At 42.0% G+C, this 20,561-nt stretch overlaps 1 protein-coding gene across 5 annotated transcripts in view; it reads right to left on the bottom strand.

The window, feature by feature from the left end:
* Nucleotides 1–20,561, bottom strand: part of ipcef1 (interaction protein for cytohesin exchange factors 1) — a 117,948-nt gene that overhangs the window by 31,582 nt on the left and 65,805 nt on the right. For 4 of the 5 annotated variants that reach the window (XM_072265333.1, XM_072265336.1, XM_072265337.1 and 1 more), the window contains 3 exons: nucleotides 18,765–18,832; nucleotides 18,557–18,648; nucleotides 15,891–16,257 (listed from right to left, as the gene is read on the bottom strand). In XM_072265333.1, the coding sequence (XP_072121434.1) occupies nucleotides 15,891–16,257; nucleotides 18,557–18,648; nucleotides 18,765–18,832 (527 nt within the window). The remainder of the gene's footprint in view (nucleotides 1–15,890; nucleotides 16,258–18,556; nucleotides 18,649–18,764; nucleotides 18,833–20,561) is intronic. The other variant, XM_072265334.1, reaches the window with a different exon arrangement.

The following is a 20,561-nucleotide window of genomic DNA, read 5'->3' as shown; positions in this document are numbered from 1 at the left end:
GAATTTAATGTGGAGGCTTATATGGGAGGCAGGGTTTGAGGGTCGGCACAACATCGTGGGCCAAAAGGCCTGTACTGTGCTGTACTATTCTATGTTCTTAATTACATCTGATTTCTGTTCTTGAAACTTCGGGTCATCTGAAGCTTTTACTATTGGGTAGTCTTGGCCACTCTGTGCAGTAAGTTGTGCCTTCATTTTGGACTGATGGTTTTCCCCGTACCTCCGAGATTTTATTTATATTTTTATATTTCCATATGACATGGAAAGAGGTCCATTCCTTCTGCATGTCATAGCCGCTTTATCTGATGTTTGAAGCTGCTGACTGCCGCATGCATGCATCATGTTTTAGTTCCTTTTAGTCTGAAAACCAACCACTGAATTTAACCAACTTCCTGCCAGTGCTGCCACACTTTCTTCAGCAGAATTTGTTTTTATTCTCATATACATCAAAACAATACAAATCTTTCTTGCAGACAAATGAGTGGATTTTAAGCTATCAAAACAAATGCGTTGAGGTTGGGTGGGGTATAAAATGCTTTTAAGTCTCAAAATTGTACTTGCTTTGTACCTGGCCCATCTCCAGTTTTGAGCTTTACAATCTCACAGCTTGTAACCGCTCAGTCCATTGATTCTCCTGGTGAATCAGTTCCAGTCCTCTCATCCTTGATCTTGACAAACTCTCTCTCAATTGGCTGTCTGCTTCTCTTCAGGCTTTGACATATTTTTGTTTACACTGAGCTCCAGATCCAATCTATTCTCTCAGTAAAGAAGCATTTCCTTACACTCCCTTGAATCTCTTCACAAAAATGTTATAACTGTGTCCCTAGTATTTGAACTTTTCACTAATGGCAATAACTTCCCTTCAGTTATCCTACTTGGGGTCACTCATAATATTGTACATATCCTTTAATTCTCCTCTCAAATTCCTTTATTTTCCTATGAAAACATGCTCAAACAAAAAGGTGAGTAGTTGCACAACACTTAAAGCTAACAATGTTTGTGTTCAAGATTTTTAAAACAATGTATAAGTTGATATGGATTTTATATTTTTGTGTAATTTTAAAATCATAGACATAGATAATGCAAGCAACACACACAAAATGCTGGTGGAATGCAGCAGGCCAGGCCAGGACTACCTGAGGAAGGGTCCCGGCCCGAAATGTCGACTGTACCTCTTCCTATAGATGCTGCCTGGCCTGCTGCGTTCCACCAGCACTTTTTGTGTGTGTTGCTTGTATTTCCAGCATCTGCAGATTTCCTCGTGTCTGCGTGGATAATGCAGTTCCTTTTATCTCAGAGGGAGATACATAATTGATATTGCACTTGATTTTCTCTTCAGAAACAGCCAAAGTTAATTGGGGAATGAAACTGATCAGAAAATTGGTTTTCTCTTTATTGTAGATTGTTTGCTGAAATTGGGAGATCTTTATAGGCATCATAGAAGTATACTAATGAATTAGCATCAAAGCAGAAGTATTCCCAACATTGCCAAAAGATAAATGCATTCTTATTATAAATCTTGCCAATGATCAAATTGCTAGGTGTACTGAAACTTGCCAACAATAATGTTGACTGTGCAAAGCTGATAAAATGAAGGCAACAAGGTTATGCCACTGAGAAGATGATGGATTTATGCAGCATCTTAAATATAAGGAAATCTTAAAATAGTTTACAGGAATCAATACAAAAGTGTGAAAATCTGAGGAATTTGGGCAAATCTTGGAGAGAAAGGTGATTTCTGAAAATGTTTTAAAAGTGAGGAGAAAGTCTGAGAACTGAAAGCTCTGTTACTGCTGCTGGGAGGAAGAGAGAGACAGATACACACACAAGGTTGATGTCAGAAGATCTGAGGTTGTAGACTAAGATCTGAGGGTTTTGGATGAGCTGAGGTTGTCACGTATCTGAAGAAGGGAATGACAATTTTCACTCCCTGTACATTCATGATTGCGAAGTCAGATTCTGTTCAACTCCATCTTCAATTTTACAGTTGATATCACCGTAGTGTTATATCTGTAATAATGATTCATTGGAATAAAAGAAGGAGATAGAGCTCAGAAACATGGTGTCATTGCAACAATCTTTCCCTCACTGCCAGCAATACATTGAATTCAGGAAGTGGGGTTGATGCATCTGCTTGTCTCTACATCAAAGATGCTGAAATGGAGAAGGTTGAGACCTTCATGCTCCTAGGAGTGAACATAACAGTCCAACCATTGTGACAACATGGTCAAGAAAGCTCACCAATACCTCTACTTGCTAAGGATGCTAAAAAAAAAACATAATCTAGCATGCCTCCATTGACCCATAGAAATTTTTATCAATGTACCATAGAAGGCATCCTATCTGGATGCATCGTGGTTTGGTAAGGCAACTGTTTGGCTCATGACTATAAGAAACTGCAGAGAATTTTGGAAGCAAAATTGAGGGTGGTAAAATTTCTGAGGGGTTGAGTGGGGAGATAGTAAAAAAGTGTGAAGATGGTAAAAGCACAGATAAAGGCTTCAGTGGAACTAGGACGAGGTAGGAATGAGGGTGGACAATACTACATGGATGAAAGAAGTAATTTTGGTGATGATGAAATCACATTTATCATTGACTCTGGGTCAAGGCTACAAGTACTTTTTTCCCTCTGGCTTGGAATGAGCAAACTGTTAAGATGGAAACAGATGCAAAGGCAAGGAAAGGTGTTTATGATGGAGAATAAAGTGAACGTTTCAGGCATCCTGATGTTTAGTTGTAGAAGATTTATGACATGCGTTTTGATGTCTTTCAGGCAATGCAAGAGCACAAAGTTGATCCTGGGATTGATGGAAATGGCGGAATTGATTGTGAATTTCAGGAATGGGAAGTCGAGGGAAGACACCAGTCCTCATTGAAGGATCAGAAGTAGAAAGAGTGAACAGTTTCAAGTTCCTGGGTGTCAATATCTCCGAGGAACTATCCTGGGCCCAACATATTGATGCAATTATAAAGAAGGCATGACAGTGGCTATATTTCATTAGGAGTTTGTGGAGGTATGCAACTCACAAAAGACAGATGTACCTTGGAGGGCACTGTAACTGGTTGCATCCATCTAGTGTGGAGGGGCCACTGCACAGGATTTAAATATGCTGTAGAAACTTGTAAACACAGCCAGTCCTATCATGGACACGAGCCTCCCCAGCACTGAAGGCACCTTTAAAAGGTGATGCCTCAAAAAGGTGGCATCAATATTGGGGACCCCCATCACCCAGGACATGCCCACTTCTCATTGATACCATCAAGGAGGAGACACAGGAGCCCGAGGACAGGGTCTCAGGAACAGTTTCTTCCCCACTGTCATCAGATTTCTGAAAGGACCATCAAAACTACCTCAGTATTATTTTCCCTCTCCTTTTGTGCTATTATTTAATTTATATTCTAATATATACTTATTGTAATTTATGGGTTTTATTATCATGTATTGTAATGTACTGCCAAATAAAGTTCACAAATTATGCCAGTGATATTAAACTGGATTCTGAAAGGTGGGGCTGGGTATAATGGACATACACAATAGCTAATGTTGTATCTGTAATCACTGAGAGGTTGCTTAAAAATGTTGACAAAAACTGGCATAAATAGACTGTTAGTTGACCAATCAGTGGCAGCATGAGGTGGAACAAGGAGCCATAGCTGCACGAGTGTATCCAGACATTTGGGAGCTACTGGAAGACAACAGCACATAAACCAATCCTGAAGGCATGTGGCCATTCTTGTAAACAACTGCAGAAAGGACGATGCCAGGGATAATGTAAACTTGAACATGGCCATTACTGAGGGTCAGTTGTTAAATAGAATGAACTAGCCTATGCCTGGACATAGAAGGGAGGCTCATGGTTTGAGATGGAGAGAAGGTACAGTAGCATATGTGCATTACTGGAAGGAGCAAGTGGAGAGCAGTTCACTGGATAGGGTTTAAAATAAGGCTTCCAAGTTTAGATTATTTATTGGTCAGGTCAATGAATACCACTTGTTAGCTCTCCTTCCACGTAATGTGCAGGACAATGCTGACAGGGTGAGCCAAGAAATTGCTTCATTTCTTGCCTCAATGCCAGCACCAAAGTACGGTCCTACACTAGAGACTCAGTCTAGAAGAACAGTGGTTTGGATTGGAATCTGAATTCACAAACCTATGATTAGGAAGCGATAGTGCCACTAATAGACCCAATTAACACATCCTGAGTGCAAGATGGAAGAGGGTGGCTTAGAAAGGGTGGTGGGAAATAAGAGGGAATTTGCAGAGTGGAAGGGTTTAGGAGGTAAGAGCCTGAAGAAAATCCAGGGGAAGTGGAAGCGTTGGCTGAATTTTGGATGGTGATGAGGAGACGTACAGAGGTGAGATAGATCAGCTGGTAGAGTGGTGTCACAACAACAACCTTGCACTCATCATCAGTTAGACCAAGGAATTGATTGTGGACTTCAGGAAAGGGCAGTCAAAGGAACACACACCAGTTCTCATCCAGGGATCAGCAGTGGATAGGGTGAGCAGTTTCTAGTTCCTGGGAGTCAATATCTCTGAAGATCTATCCTCATATTGATGTAATTACAAACAAGGCATGATGGCAGCTCTATTTAATTAGGGACTTTGAGAAGATTTGGTACGTCACCAAAGACTCACGCAAATTTCCACAGGTGTACCGTGGGGAGCATTCTAACTGGTTGCATCACCGTCTGGTATGGAGGGGCCACTGCACAGGATTAGAAAAATTCTACAAAAATTGTAAACTCAGCTCCATCATAGCCTTCCCAACATCAAGGACACCTTCAGAAGAAGATGCCTCAAAAAGGCAGCGCCCATCATTGTAGACCCCATCAGCCAGGACATGCCCTCTTCTCATTGCTACCATCAAGGAGGTGGTTACAGGAGCCTGAAGACACCCAGACAACGTTTCAGGAACAGCTTCTTCACCTCTGTCATCAGATTTCTGAATGGACAATGAACCCATGAACATGACCTCTCTATTTTCCCCCTCTCTTTTTGCACTACTTACCTAATTGAATTTCCTTTTTTATGTTTCTTGTTGTAATTTATTGTTATTAACATTATGAATTGCAAAGTACTGTTGCTGCAAAACAACAAATTTCATGACAGATGCCAGTGATATTAAACCTGATTCTGAGAGTGTAGAAGGAGGCAAAGGCTGTGTCCTCAAAATCCAGGAGCTCTTTTCTTTGGGGTTTGAAAGGGAGGCTGGAGAAGCAAAAAGCTGGGGAGGCACTTAAGTGATTTTTATTTGGTTGTAAAAACTTCTGATTACAATGATATTGGGCAAAGTTGTTTTGGGGGTTGGGATGTGCATAGGGTGGGAGTAGGGTTGGTGTCCATGTGAACAGGATCAGTTTTCTGTATCGGGCAGATTCAAGGGGATGGGAACTTGGGCTCACACAAAAAAATCCAGAAGAAATCCAGGGCAAATGTTATCGGTCAGAACCTAACATTATAATACTATGAATGGTGCACTCCAAAGGATCATCAATAAAAATTAAACTAATAACAGAAAATATTCATGAAACAATATTGCTGTAAATTGTCTCCTGAAGCGTAGCCTTTTGGTAAGTACAAGAAATAAGATTGTTTTTAAAATGGATTTTTCTGCTCTTTCATTAAATCAAACTGAAATATAATGAACTAAGTCATTTAAAAACTTTCAACTCCTAAGATCTCCAACTTCCTCATCAGATGGTCCGCAAACCAAGATAGTTCTTAAGGACTGAAGGGAGTGGTTGTATTCTCAGGCTGAATGTTAAATTCCATTTTCAGTTTGATTGAATGGAATTGACTTTATCACTTACATCCTTCATTACATGAGGAGTAATAATCTTTGTTATGTCTCTGTCTAAATGTGCAATTTATAGTAATTTATAATTAGTATGTACAACAGGACAGTCAATATAACACAGAAATACAGTTGTGTCAGCATGAATTAATCAGTCTGATGGCCCAGTGGAAGAAGATGTCCCAGAGCCTGTTGGACCTGGCTTTTATGCTGCTGTACCATTTTCCAGGTGGTAGCAACTGGAACAGTTTGTGGTTGGGGTGATGCGGGTCCCCAATGATCCTTTGGGCCTTTTTTTTCACACCTGTCTTTCTAAATGTCCTGAATAGGGGGAAGTTCACATCTACAGATGCACTGGGCTGTCCACACCACTCTCAGCAGAGTCCTGAGATTGAGGGAAGTACAGTTCCCATACCAGGCAGTGATGCAGCCAGTCAGGATGCTCTCAATTGTGCCAATATAGAATGTTTGTACAGTTCAGAAATATTTAATAGCAAATCTTTATTGGGAGTACCTGTTTTGCCTAACTCTGAAGATATCACATAAAAATAGTATCAGAGTGGATTAATTCAGTGCATTCAGAAGAGGCATCATTTTCACTTCACTGATATGAATGCTCTTCGTTCCATGCTGTAACTATAATTCACAATGTTTCAAATGTTGAAAGCCAACATTTTCACAGCTACGTGCACTAAAAGGGGTAATCCATTGATCAGTGTTGAGAAAGTGTCCAAGAGGGAGGGTCTAGCAGACATGGGTGAGAAAATGGGGCAGAGACAGCTACATATCATCAGGAGGACCAGACCAGCAAACATGATAATCAGTCTGAAAAAAATAATGAAAGGAGACAACAAAGTAATAGATTGGGTTCAGTATCGCTTTACCAGTGGTGGGAAGAGTAAAGCATCTTGTGATCAGAGCTCTTTTCAAAAGAAGAACTAATATTTACACTGCATTTATCATTTCAATATCCAAACCTGCTTTACAGCCACTGAAATATTTTTGGAATGTGGTTGATGTTGTAAAGCTGTAAAGAATTCACACAAATGTTATTTTATATATGATGTGCGCTATGAAGGCTTGTACTTTCTTAATAAATATTAACACTTCTGACTGTACTTCACACTGAGCTATCAGGAAGTACAGGACTCTTGTAAATGAGTAACTTCCGGGGGGGGGGGGGAGGGGAGGCTCGTTGTTGTCATTCTGATTGTGATCTGAATTTTTGTCTGTTTATGGTATTCCACTGGAAGTTCAGCTTGTATAACAGAGAGATTTATCATCGGATTTGAGATGTGAAAAGTTAGCTATTAAGCTGGGATCTCCCAGTGTTTGGAATGTGTGTTTGATTTAGACTTTTCAGTCAAATTCTACCCTCTGCGACTTTTGATCATTATGTTGTCTCTTGGGAAATACATATTCTCTTCGCTTCATAGTGTCTCAGAACTTGTGTTGATAAAAAGAAAGCTTTTGCGCAGCTTAAGAAAGAAAAGCTGAAAGCAAGGGAAAAGGGGAACAGAGAAAATTGTACTGATTGGATTGGACAGGGCCAATTATGGTTTTGATGTGGAATGACTATATGATTATCATCTGATCTTGACTCACTGGTGCCTCAACAGGCTACTTCGAAAAGATTAAAGAAGCAATCTTGCAGCAGGGACCAAATGCCCTTTTGATATAATCAAGGGGCTGTATTGGTACAAGCCCCCCATGACATTCATATTTTGAGTAGTATGGGTGTGTGTCCTGCTCATCAGCTAATGACTGTGGCTATCATAATTCAGAATCACACAAAGGTGGCAGTATGGAAGGAACCATGCAGCTGATGAAGTCTGTGTTGGCGCCATGCAAAAGAAATCTAGCTAGATCCATCTTCCTGCTCTGTCCCAAACAGATCTCCAATTCTAGGTAGTTAACCAGTTCACTTTGGGATGTCATGGCTGAACTTCCACCTCCTGGCAGTGAACTCCATATTCTGCTCATTGCCGCATAATAAAAATTTACCACATTCACTTTGTTTTTCCAATCAGCTTTGTTCTATTCTGTGTTTCTTGACGCTTTCTTCACTGGATTAGAGTTTCTATTCATCCACTGACACTATGCTTTAAATTTCAGATCTCTCAACCTTCTTTTGTACTGAAGAGAACTATCCCAACTCCTCTGTATAACAAAAGACTCCCATCTCTGATTGTTATGGGTAAAATCTCTTCAGCAACTTTTACATTTCCCTTTGAGCATAGCACACAAAAATGAGCACAATACTTCATTCATGAGAACCAGGCACAATGTTTCAGGTATGTACTAGAGAAGATATCTTAAGCAAGACTGAATACGGAATAGTTGTTTATAATATCAGGATCCAACTCAAAGACACTACCAACAAAAACCAAACTAAATTTTAGGGAACAAATAATTTAGAACATTTTGTTACCGTGGAAGAGCAAGAACAAACATGATCAGACAATACATATTCCTCTTTGAAAAGTAAATATCTTAAACAAAGTTTTCAGTACCAGATGTATGTGGCATGCTCTTACTCAAAATATCCAATTAATTGATGTTGATCAATGCTAAATTTATAAAACCTTTTCTCTACTGAAATCATATGAGAAACTTTTACAAGTAGTTCTATTCATAGTTAAATAGCTGGAGTCTTGTGCCATCAACATCCTTGATTCTACTTTCAATTCCTTACTTGTATAGCAAGGGTACTGCTTTTATCAGTCACTTCATGAACAAGTTGCAGATGTTCTCACGAACCATGAGTGATATTATCCTGTGTTCTGCATGCAATTAAATTATAAAACTCTCCACAAGTCATCTACTTTTCTTTTGCATTTCTTTTGCACACAGAAGTACTTTTCTCTCTAACTCAATCCTCTAGAATTTTTCCCAAAAGTTTTATTGAATTCATTGATGTTACATATATATAGGATAATACTAGGGGTTTCTGTTGTAGTTATGAAGGATAAGATATTAGCTGATCACCAATGTAGATCTTTAGTCATTATCTTCACTCACTTTATTCATATTTGCTTAGTTATTTGTTTATACCCAGCTATAGAATGCATACTCTTTATATTGTTGCTCAAACAACAGGAATTCTGCAGATGCTGGAAATTCAAGCAACACACATGAAAGTTGCTGGTGAACGCAGCAGGCCAGGCAGCATCTCTAGGAAGAGGAGCAGTCGACGTTTCAGGCCGAGACCCATCGTCAGGACTAACTGAAGGAAGAGTGAGTAAGGGATTTGAAAGTTGGAGGGGGAGGGGGAGATCCAAAATGATAGGAGAAGACAGGAGGGGGAGGGATGGAGCCAAGAGCTGGACAGGTGATTGGCAAAAGGGGATACGAGAGGATCATGGGACAAGAGGTCCGGGAAGAAAGACAAGGTGGGGGGGGGGACCCAGAGGATGGGCAAGAGGTATATTCAGAGGGACAGAGGGAGAAAAAGGAGAGTGAGAGAAAGAATGTGTGCATAAAAATAAGTAACAGATGGGGTATGAGGGGGAGGTGGGGCCTAGTGGAAGTTAGAGAAGTCGATGTTCATGCCATCAGGTTGGAGGCTACCCAGACGGAATATAAGGTGTTGTTCCTCCAACCTGAGTGTGGCTTCATCTTTACAGTAGAGGAGGCCGTGGATAGACATGTCAGAATGGGAATGGGATGTGGAATTAAAATGTGTGGCCACTGGGAGATCCTGCTTTCTCTGGCGGACAGAGCGTAGATGTTCAGCAAAGCGGTCTCCCAGTCTGCGTCAGGTCTCGCCAACATATAAAAGGCCACGTCGGGAGCATCGGACGCAGTATATCACCTCAGTCGACTCACAGGTGAAGTGTTGCCTCACCTGGAAGGACTGTTTGGGGCCCTGAATGGTGGTAAGGGAGGAAGTGTAAGGGCATGTGTAGCACTTGTTCCGCTTACAAGGATAAGTGCCAGGAGGGAGATCAGTGGGGAGGGATGGGGGGGACGAATGGACAAGGAAGTTGTGTAGGGAGCGATCCCTGCGGAATGCAGAGAGAGGGGGGGAGGGAAAGATGTGCTTAGTGGTGGGATCCCGTTGGAGGTGGCGGAAGTTACGGAGAATAATATGTTGGACCCGGAGGCTGGTGGGGTGGTAGGTGAGGACCAGGGGAACCCTATTCCTAGTGGGGTGGCGGGAGGATGGAGTGAGAGCAGATGTACGTGAAATGGGGGAGATGCGTTTAAGAGCAGAGTTGATAGTGGAGGAAGGGAAGCCCCTTTCTTTAAAAAATGAAGACATCTCCCTCGTCCTAGAATGAAAAGCCTCATCCTGAGAGCAGATGCGGCGGAGACGGAGGAATTGCAAGAAGGGGATGGCGTTTTTGCAAGAGACAGGGTGAGAAGAGGAATAGTCCAGATAGCTGTGAGAGTCAGTAGGCTTATAGAAACATAGAAACATAGAAAATAGGTGCAGGAGTAGGCCATTTGGCCCTTCGAGCCTGCACCGCCATTTATTATGATCATGGCTGATCATCCAACTCAGAACCCCGCCCCAGCCTTCCCTCCATACCCCCTGACCCCCGTATCTAAGGGCCATATCTAACTCCCTCTTAAATATAGCCAATGAACTGGCCCCAACTGTTTCCTGTGGCAGAGAATTCCACAGATTCACCACTCTCTGTGTGAAGAAGTTTTTCCTAATCTCGGTCCTAAAAGGCTTCCCCTCTATCCTCAAACTGTGACCCCTCGTTCTGGACTTCCCCAACATCGGGAACAATCTTCCTGCATCTAGCCTGTCCAATCCCTTTAGGATCTTATACGTTTCAATCAGATCCCCCCTCAATTTTCTAAATTCCAACGAGTACAAGCCCAGTTCATCCATTCTTTCTTCATATGAAAGTCCTGCCATCCCAGGAATCAATCTGGTGAACCTTCTTTGTACTCCCTCTATGGCAAGGATGTCTTTCCTCAGATTAGGGGACCAAAACTGCACACAATACTCCAGGTGTGGTCTCACCAAGGCCTTGTACAACTGCAGTAGTACCTCCGTGCTCCTGTACACGAATCCTCTCGCTATAAATGCCAGCATACCATTCGCCTTTTTCACCGCCTGCTGTACCTGCATGCCCACCTTCAATGACTGGTGTATAATGACACCCAGGTCTCGTTGCACCTCCCCTTTTCCTAATCGGCCACCATTCAGATAATAATCTGTTTTCCTATTTTTGCCACCAAAGTGGATAACTTCACATTTATCCACATTAAATTGCATCTGCCGTGAATTTGCCCACTCACCCAACCTATCCAAGTCACCCTGCATCCTCTTACCATCCTCCTCACAGCTAACACTGCCACCCAACTTCGTGTCTTCCACAAACTTGGAGATGCTGCATTTAATTCCCTCATCCAAGTCATTAATATATATTGTAAACAACTGGGGTCCCAGCACTGAGCCTTGTGGTACCCCATAGTAGACATCAGTGGATAAGCTGTCTCCAGAGACAGAGACAGAAAGATCTAGAAAGGGGAGGGAGGTGTCGGAAATGGACCAGGTAAACTTGAGGGCAGGATGAAAGTTGGAGGTAAAGTTAATAAAGTCAACGAGTTCTGCATGCGTGCAGGAAGGAGCGCCAATGCAGTCGTCGATGTAGTGAAGGAAAAGTGGGGGACAGATACCAGAATAGGGTTTGGAGGAAGTGGGAGGAGCCAAAGGAGAAATTATTAAGAGTAAGGACTAATTCCGCTAGATGGAGCAGAGTGGTGGTAGAAGGGAACTGATTAGGTCTGGAATCCAAAAAGAAGCGTAGAGCTTTGAGCATTTACCCCTCGATCGTGACCCCACTAAGGAGCACCAGGCCATTGTCTCCCACACCATCACCGACTTTATCCGCTCAGGGGATCTCCCATCCACTGCTACCAACCTTATAGTTCCCACACCCCGCACTTCCCGTTTCTACCTCCTACCCAAGATCCACAAATCTGCCTGTCCTGGCCGACCTATTGTCTCAGTTTGCTCCTGCCCCACCGAACTCATTTCTGCATACCTCGACACTGTTTTATCACCCCTTGTTCAATCCTTTCCGACCTATGTTCGTGACACTTCTCACGCTCTTAAACTTTTCGATGATTTTAAGTTCCCTGGCCCTCATCGCTTTATTTTCACCATGGATGTCCAGTCCTTATATACTTCCATCCCCCATCAGGAAGATCTCAAAGCTCCACGCTTCTTTTTGGATTCCAGACCTAATCAGTTCCCCTCTACCACCACCCTGCTCCGTCTAGCGGAATTAGTCCTTACTCTTAATAATTTCTCCTTTGGCTCCTCCCAATTCCTCCAAACTAAAGGTGTAGCTATGGGCACCCGTATGGGTCCTAGCTATGCCTGCCTTTTTGTTGGGTTTGTGGAACAATCTATGTTCCGTGCCTATTCTGGTATCTGTCCCCCACTTTTCCTTCGCTACATCGATGACTGTATTGGCGCTGCTTCCTGCACGCATGCAGAACTCGTTGACCTTATTAACTTTGCCTCCAACTTTCACCCTGCCCTCAAGTTTACCTGGTCCATTTCTGACACCTCCCTCCCCTTTCTAGATCTTTCTGTCTCTGTCTCTGGAGACAGCTTATCCACTGATGTCTACTATAAGCCTACTGACTCTCACAGCTATCTGGACTATTCCTCTTCTCACCTTGGCTTTTGCAAAAACGCCATCCCCTTCTCGCAATTCCTCCATCTCTGCCGCATCTGCTCTCAGGATGAGGCTTTTCATTCTAGGACGAGGGAGATGTCTTCATTTTTTAAAGAAAGGGGCTTCCCTTCCTCCACTATCAACTCTGCTCTTAAACGCATCTCCCCCATTTCACGTACATCTGCTCTCACTCCATCCTCCCACCACCCCACTAGGAATAGGGTTCCCTTGGTCCTCACCTACCACCCCACCAGCCTCCGGGTCCAACATATTATTCTCCGTAACTTCCACCACCTCCAACGGGATCCCACCACTAAGCATATCTTTCCCTCCCCCCCCCTCTGCATTCCGCAGGGATCGCTCCCTACACAACTCCCTTGTCCATTCGTCCCCCCCATCCCTCCCCACTGATCTCCCTCCTGGCACTTATCCGTGTAAGCGGAACAAGTGCTACACATGCCCTTACACTTCCTCCCTTACCACCATTCAGGGCCCCAAACAGTCCTTCCAGGTGAGGCAACACTTCACCTGTGAGTCGACTGGGGTGATATACTGCGTCCGGTGCTCCCGATGTGGCCTTTTATATATTGGCAAGATCTGACGCAGACTGGGAGACCGCTTTGCTGAACATCTACGCTCTGTCCGCCAGAGAAAGCAGGATCTCCTAGTGGCCACACATTTTAATTCCACATCCCATTCCCATTCTGACATGTCCATCCACAGCCTCCTCTACTGTAAAGATGAAGCCACACTCAGGTTGGAGGAACAACACCTTATATTCCGTCTGGGTAGCCTCCAACCTGATGGTATGAACATCGACTTCTCTAACTTCCGCTAGGCCCCACCTCCCCCTCGTACCCCATCTGTTACTTATTTTTATGCACACATTCTTTCTCTCACTCTCCTTTGTCCCTTTGAATATACCCCTTGCCCATCCTCTGGGTCCCCCCCCCCTTGTCTTTCTTCCCGGACCTCCTGTCCCATGATCCTCTCATATCCCTTTTGCCTATCACCTGTCCAGCTCTTGGCTCCATCCCTCCCCCCCTGTCTTCTCCTATCATTTTGGATCTCCCCCTCCCCCTCCAACTTTCAAATCTCTTACTCACTCTTCCTTCAGTTAGTCCTGACGAAGGGTCTCGGCCTGAAACGTCGACTGCACCTCTTCCTACAGATGCTGCCTGGCCTGCTGCGTTCACCAGCAACTTTGATGTGTGTTGCTTATATTGTTGCTAATGCTTTTAGCTGAAATAAAGAACTGCGGATGCTTGTGGTACAAAACATTGACTCAGTTTCTTCCTTAACAGATGACCCCTCTCACTGACCTGAAATGTTAACTGTTTCTCTCCCCGCAGATGCTACCCAATCTACGTGTTTATAGCATTTTCTGTCTTTGTTATTTTAATTAAGCAGGACTAGATCTTTCTTGTTTAATTTTGTGAAATTTGACAATTTTACTTTCTTCATGGCACAAACTTCCACTGCTGATTTCCACAGAAATTAGCTGACTTTGGTTTTATTTGCTACTCATAGTGAAACCATCTGTTCAGCTGACTCTTTGGTTTCCCTTCTTATCCAGGTCACAGGCTAAACCTCCTACTAGATTCTGCTCTGCCTGGAGATCTGAACTTGTGTCTGCTTGGACAGTTCCTGAAAAAGCCTGCCTTATTAAGTAGGAAGTTAAGTGTCCATTACATTTTCTTGAGACTCATTTTCCTCAGTGACTAGCACCACTTAATGCCAGCCTGCACTATTGAAGTGAGATGATCCCTCAGAAGGTTTGGGGTGGGGAAGATGGGTTGTGATGTCAGGCAGGTGCTCAAGATTGCACTCTGACCTCAGAGACATGAGAGGGAGTGATCTCCAGGGTTTAATAACGTCATGGCAAAGGCTTTGGAAAAGGATGTACCAGGTAGAAGAGACTTCTTTTTTATGCACAAGGACCCAGATGTAGATGTCTCTTCAAATGATCAGAGGAATACAAGAAATAGAATTGGATGCATCGCCTTACCCTTATGGAGAAGACATTGTTTTTCATTATTGGAGCAAATATTGCAAAGTTTGTAGCAGGTAATGGGGCTGAAATCATTGATGACAATATCCTTTTAAGGAACTCTCCTTCCCACATCTTTGCTGAGTTATTGGTTAACCAGAGAGCAGGAGAACAGGGATGTGCATAAAAATTTCAATATGTTCTCTTCTTGAGGCACAAGTCAAATAGTTTTTAATACATGAGGCTACTAAAGCATGTGTTTTTGACATGCTTAATGTTTATTTGATGCAGGGATGTGGGAGTGGTGGGAGATGAGGAAGGGTGGAAGCCATAGCCCTGCTTGATTCTTTTCACACATCATTATTGGAAAGACAACACAATTTCCATGTCCCTCTAAGTAACTCCTATTTCTATGAAATGCAAATAATAAAAGATTTTCAAAGAATACATGCTGTTTGGTGCACACTTAGCAATATTCTTGGTCATGCCTACTCAGGGTTTCATCTACAAGTTCAGAGAGATGCATCCAGATTAGACAGTGCTGCAGATTGTCATATATGATTACATACAACTCGTTCCCACTTTAACTAGAGGATGACAAAGCAAAAACCTGCATTTTGATTTGAAAGGCAGTTGTGTAAATGCGTACAAGTTCTTGTTATACATATAACTTATTTTGTGTTTAAGATTACGCAAAAACCAATCTCTAATATTTATTCATTAAAATTAATAAAATTCATTAAATTACCCTTGAAGTATTGCAGACATTCCTCATAATAACTCCAATTAATTCTATGTGTTTTGTACAAACTCCTTAAAACTGCCATTGTGAAGATTTGTTCACAATACAACTAGCCCTAAACCAGCATTTCAGCACCATCTTCACAGTCAAAATGAATCACATCGAAGTAACCACCTTTGGTTTCCAGGTACTTTTAGTTAGTTTTAAATTTGAACTTAATTACTTATCTTTTTTTGCAAACTTTTTGTAAACTGTTTGTAAACTTTTCCCACAATGAAAGACCAAATGCCAAACTGATCATCATGTGCATCTTCTTCATGGAGGGAGAACATGAACAGAAATAAGGCTTAGGCACTCTCACTGGTTGCATACATTTGCTATTATGGATGAAAATGCTCTTCGCAGTCTTAATGTTTTGGTGGATTTAACTAACTGCAGATGATGTCACCATGAATAAATGTTCAGTGAGGCACCACATGTACAGTATGTACTGCAATGCTACAATCCATTCACATTGGGAAGACTTGGCCATGATGCCCCAGTAATAATTAAGATATTTCCAGTATTCTTGGCTTTCAGATTCATTCACTAGTGTTTTCAAAGAGCAGCTGCTGCCCATGCAATCTTACTTCCAACAGAAACTTAGACATTCAGAAGCAAATAGAGGAAAGATCTTTGGAAAATAAAATGAACTAAAAGGATAGTCTTACCTTTCTCACAAGTGTTTAAAACATCCAAGTGTCCTGAATTTTCAGTACCTTCTCCAGCAACAACAGACTGTGTTATGACTGCAGTCAAATTCTCATCTGATCCAGAAGTAATCCTATTCAGCTCATCTTTAGCATTTTCACATGTTACTTGCTGTAATGATCCCGCACTGCTTTGTACATCAGATATTAAGGACCGTCTTTCAATATCATTATGTGATAAATTAACAACATCAGGCCAGGATCGACTTCCCTGAGAGGAACATTGCGACAGTAAAGCTGCTGATGTGGATGTGGATGGTGCCAAGCTTGCTGAATAAAATGAAAGTGATGTTTCGCTGGATGCGAATGGAGATTGAAGTGAAGGTTCCTGTGGGGTTGGAAAATTCAGGGCAAATCCCAGTTTATTCTAAATCATGCATATTATCTGCATTATAAAAGGTATTTAATCTATGACCATATGTATTCCTGCAATATCATATCATAATTCTCAAAAAATTTCACATAAACTAAAGTTGAGCAAAAGTTTGGTCAATAAGTTACTACCAAACAGGGTGGAAGGGAAGGATGATTCAGGACAGTAGGTGAAGTTTTCTCCTTTGACTGAATGTCTGGGATGTTTTTCATCTAGTGGAACCACAGAAATGAAATCTTAAAATCTTAGTCGAAGACAATAATGTCCAGTTTATAATAGTGCACCTACAGTACACACTCAAGTCTAGGAGTGGAACTCGAATCACTAAGATAGCACTGCTGAGTTTCCTTTCAACTTTGCTCTATTAATGCTGTGATTATCTATTCATTATAAGACAGCTTTACCATTAACGTCATATGCCAGTTCTGTACATTTATGATTCTTTTTCTGGTTTACATTAACATGTTTGTTCTCTTCTTGCAAGGTATGGTGTTGCTACTGCAGGAAGGGTTTTTTCCAAAGAAAGAGCTGCTTTCATTTCTTTCAGTGAATAGTTATCCTATATCCTAATGGCTTTGATCTTTATGGCTTTTCTACCATGTTGTAGACATTATCATTTCATCTAACCTCATGGTTAGCTCTAGATCTTCCTCCACTTCTAAACTGCATTCAAGCTTTGTATAAAAAGCTCATGTAGTGAAACACATATCTTTCAATATTTGCAAAATGCTGTCATCAAGAATATGGCTAATTTCATAAGTACAGTATTACACATATGTGCACAAACACACAATTTGGAGCAGGAGTAGGCCACTCTATTCCTTAGGTCTGTTCCACTTACCCACCTGCAATCTAAACTCTGAATCCCATCTACCAATGGTACACTTTCACCCTCTTATCTAGAACCTGTCTACCTCTGCCTAAGATAATTCAAAGACTATCTACCTCAAAGTAGATAAGAAGCAAAGTTTAAAAGATCATAATCCTCAGAAATAAAAGAAAATCTGCCTTAAAAGGGGGGAGGGGGGAGGGGGGACTCTTATTGATTGAACCCTGGTTCTTGATTGGCTTCCAAGAGGAAAAATCCTCACCCTTTCCTCCTTGTCAAGGCCCCTCGGGATCTTGGGTACCAGCCTAACCTGTCCAATATTTCCCCATAAGTCAATTTGCTTGTTCCAGGTATGAGTCTAGTAAACCTTCTCTTTCCTTGCATAAGGAGACCAATATTATACTTTTCTTGCATTCCTGTATCAGATGTTAGAAAAAGGATGTGTCTGACACGTGAAGTATTGCATTACTACCAGGTTTAAATGGCCTCCTTCTATTTCACTTCTTTAGTGCCATTCGTTGTTGTCTGGTGTCCACTGTAATTTTCCCTTGTTCCTCAGAAACGTCCTTTGCACTCACCTTCTTGGCTTCTCATCTCTAAAGCTGAAATTAAAGCCTGCATAATCTCTCACTCAGAGCCTTTTCTATCACCCTTGATATCAGAGTATTAACTTTCTCAATCTGTCAGTCTTATAACCAAATACCACAATATCACCAAATCATGAAATCTTGATGACCTGGTTTTAACTTTACATCTTATAACTTTGATTAAGCTATAACTGGCCAAAAGAAAATTTGTTGCACTGTGATGGCAGATCAATGCAAATTTAAAAACTTGGGCACGTTCTTCATGAGAATGGCTGAATAAATTTTCCTTCACTAAAATACAGAAGTTTTACATGTTCAAATTGAAACATAGCAGCAAAATACTTTAGGACTTCAGATAGGCTGGACAAATAGTGACAACCCCAATATGGACTCATTTTGATCAAAGTTGCAAGCTTGGGTGTGACAATGCTGTGGCTAGTAGAGCCACTACCTCACAGTACCAGAGAAGCAGGTTACAATCCTGACTTTGGGCACTGCCTGTGTGGAATTTCCATACTTTCACTGTGATTCATCCAGGTGCTCCTGGTTCCTCCCATGTCCCGAGGAGGCGTGGGTTAGGAGATTAACTGGTGACTTTGAAATGTCCCCAGAGTGTCGGAGAGTCATAGAATATGGATGATATTGTTGGGAATGTTAGAAGAATAAATTGGGATTGATCTACGTGGGTGCTCAATGATTAGCACATACTCGATAGGATGAAGGGCCTGTTTGTGCGCTTTATCGCTCTGTTCTGCCCAAATCTAAGCGGGAGAAATTCATCTGGGTGCTAAAACCGTCATACAGGACTTTCTTCATCTGGACGTAAATTGACACTCACATGATGTTTTTGTAGTTGCGATGCTTGTGATGGGGAAGGTGGCTCTGTTGTAGCTTCTCCATCTTCCTGCTCACTCTCACTCCAACATTCTGCTACAAGGAGGAATTCATTTTTTCCAGTCAGCTAGGCTTATAGAACATCAGAAAACAGATAATAAAACATAATGGGCACTTCGGTGATTGTTGTTGTTACCGAAAAGAGCATATACCTTCAGTTTTTGTTTCCGAGGCGGGTAGGACATACTCAATGGCAGCTAATCCCATTTTATTAATCCATCTGAAAGAATAATGAGAATTGTGAGCATCTTCAATGCAACAAAATACTGTCAAGTAGCAATGAATTTACCAATTTACCTCCTAATTGTAAATTCGCTATCAATGAAATACGTGCATTATTCTCTTTCAGATCTTTAAAAGTCTAGTCAAAAACTTTTGGCATTGTGCCCAGATCTCAGCAATAACAATATCAAACTGTTTGTATGATCAACATACAGTGTGCACCAGGATTTCTCAACTGGGGTTCTGTGAGAGATGATTTAAAAAAATAAACATTATTGTTTGAATGCGTGACGTGCGATGCCAGCACGTGCAGTGACCAAGCAGACCTGTTAGCAACCTTGTTAGAAGTCTCTCTGCCCAGTGTGGCAGTCCACAATGGGGCCGTGTTTATTTGGTGAGCACTGTATTGCACAGAGGGGAGGACAGTAGGAATGTGAGGAGCATGAAGTGTGTTTTATGAGCATTGAATGGACTTGCCCTGTTTTTATATTTTATTAACCCCTGTGTTTTACAGACATATCTGGTGGTCCAATGTGGCAATTTTTGAATTACAATCTTTTGAGCCATTTCACGGCACTAGTGCAACAACGGATACAAAAAAAGTGTCCGTCTTTACAATGAAAACTACTTATCAATGGGCTTTACATAGACTGGTGACCCAAATTGTCCTATTCCTTTGTGCCTAGTCTGTGACAAACAACTTACGAATGGCTCCAGCAAAATTGAAAAGACACTTAACTACAAATCATAGCCACATGACAGGTAAAAGTGCTGATTATTTTAAATGGCTATTGGTATCTCAAAACAAACAGAGTAAAGCTTTTGTTAATAAAGTCAGTCAGTAAAAAGACCAAGGAAGCAAGTTATTTAGTAGCAGAACTTATTACCGAGAATAGAAAAAGTCACACAATTGGTGAGAACCTAATAATGCCAGCATGTAAAATTATAGTGGGTAAAATGCTAGGACAAAATTCTGTACAAGAAATTTAAAAGGTTTCATGCTCAATGATAAAGACTAATTCTTCACTTGTGAAGATCAGGAGGGAAGAAGATTCCTCAGGAGCAATGGCACAATCATTGGTGACTGTAGAGGCCAGTTTTGGAGCAGTAGGGACAGGAAACAGCTGGTGCTTGGGTAGTAGAATCATTTTCTTTTCAGCAGTCACTCTTCTGGATTCCTCAAATTTCTCGGCTGTGTCGTGGATCAGTGTACTCCAGCAGTCTCCATCAAAAGCCAGCTTCTGCCACTCATTGACCTCTATATTTGCCTGTGAGAGCTGCTGCTTAAGTTGGTCTTTGTGCCTCTTATGTAGGGCACCACGATCTCTCTTGCCCTGAGAGAGTTCTCCATAGTGAACTACTTTTGGTAACCTGGAGCTGTCCATAGCTTGGCCAGCAGAGCTGGCTGAGCAGCAAAGTGGCTTCAATGCTTGGAGGTTGAGCCTTCTCCAGGACCCCGTTGTTGGAGACACGAACCTTCCAGCTGATAGCCATGATGGAGCAGAGGCAGCACTGATGGAAGTGCTTGAGCAAACGAGCAGGACCCAGGCTTCGGAGCAGTATAGCGGTGTTGTGATGACAGCAGACCCGTACACCTGGATTTTGGTGGACAGACACAGCTGGCGGCTCTTCCGCACATGTTTCTGGAGACACCCGAAGGCACTGCTGGCTCTTCTGAGTCGATTGTTAACGTCCCTTACCACTGTAGCGTCGTTGGAGATGAAGCT

This window comes from Mobula birostris, chromosome 8 (genome assembly GCF_030028105.1).
Source record: "Mobula birostris isolate sMobBir1 chromosome 8, sMobBir1.hap1, whole genome shotgun sequence".
NCBI lineage: Eukaryota > Metazoa > Chordata > Chondrichthyes > Myliobatiformes > Myliobatidae > Mobula > Mobula birostris.
This window is presented reverse-complemented; position numbering and strand designations above follow the sequence as displayed.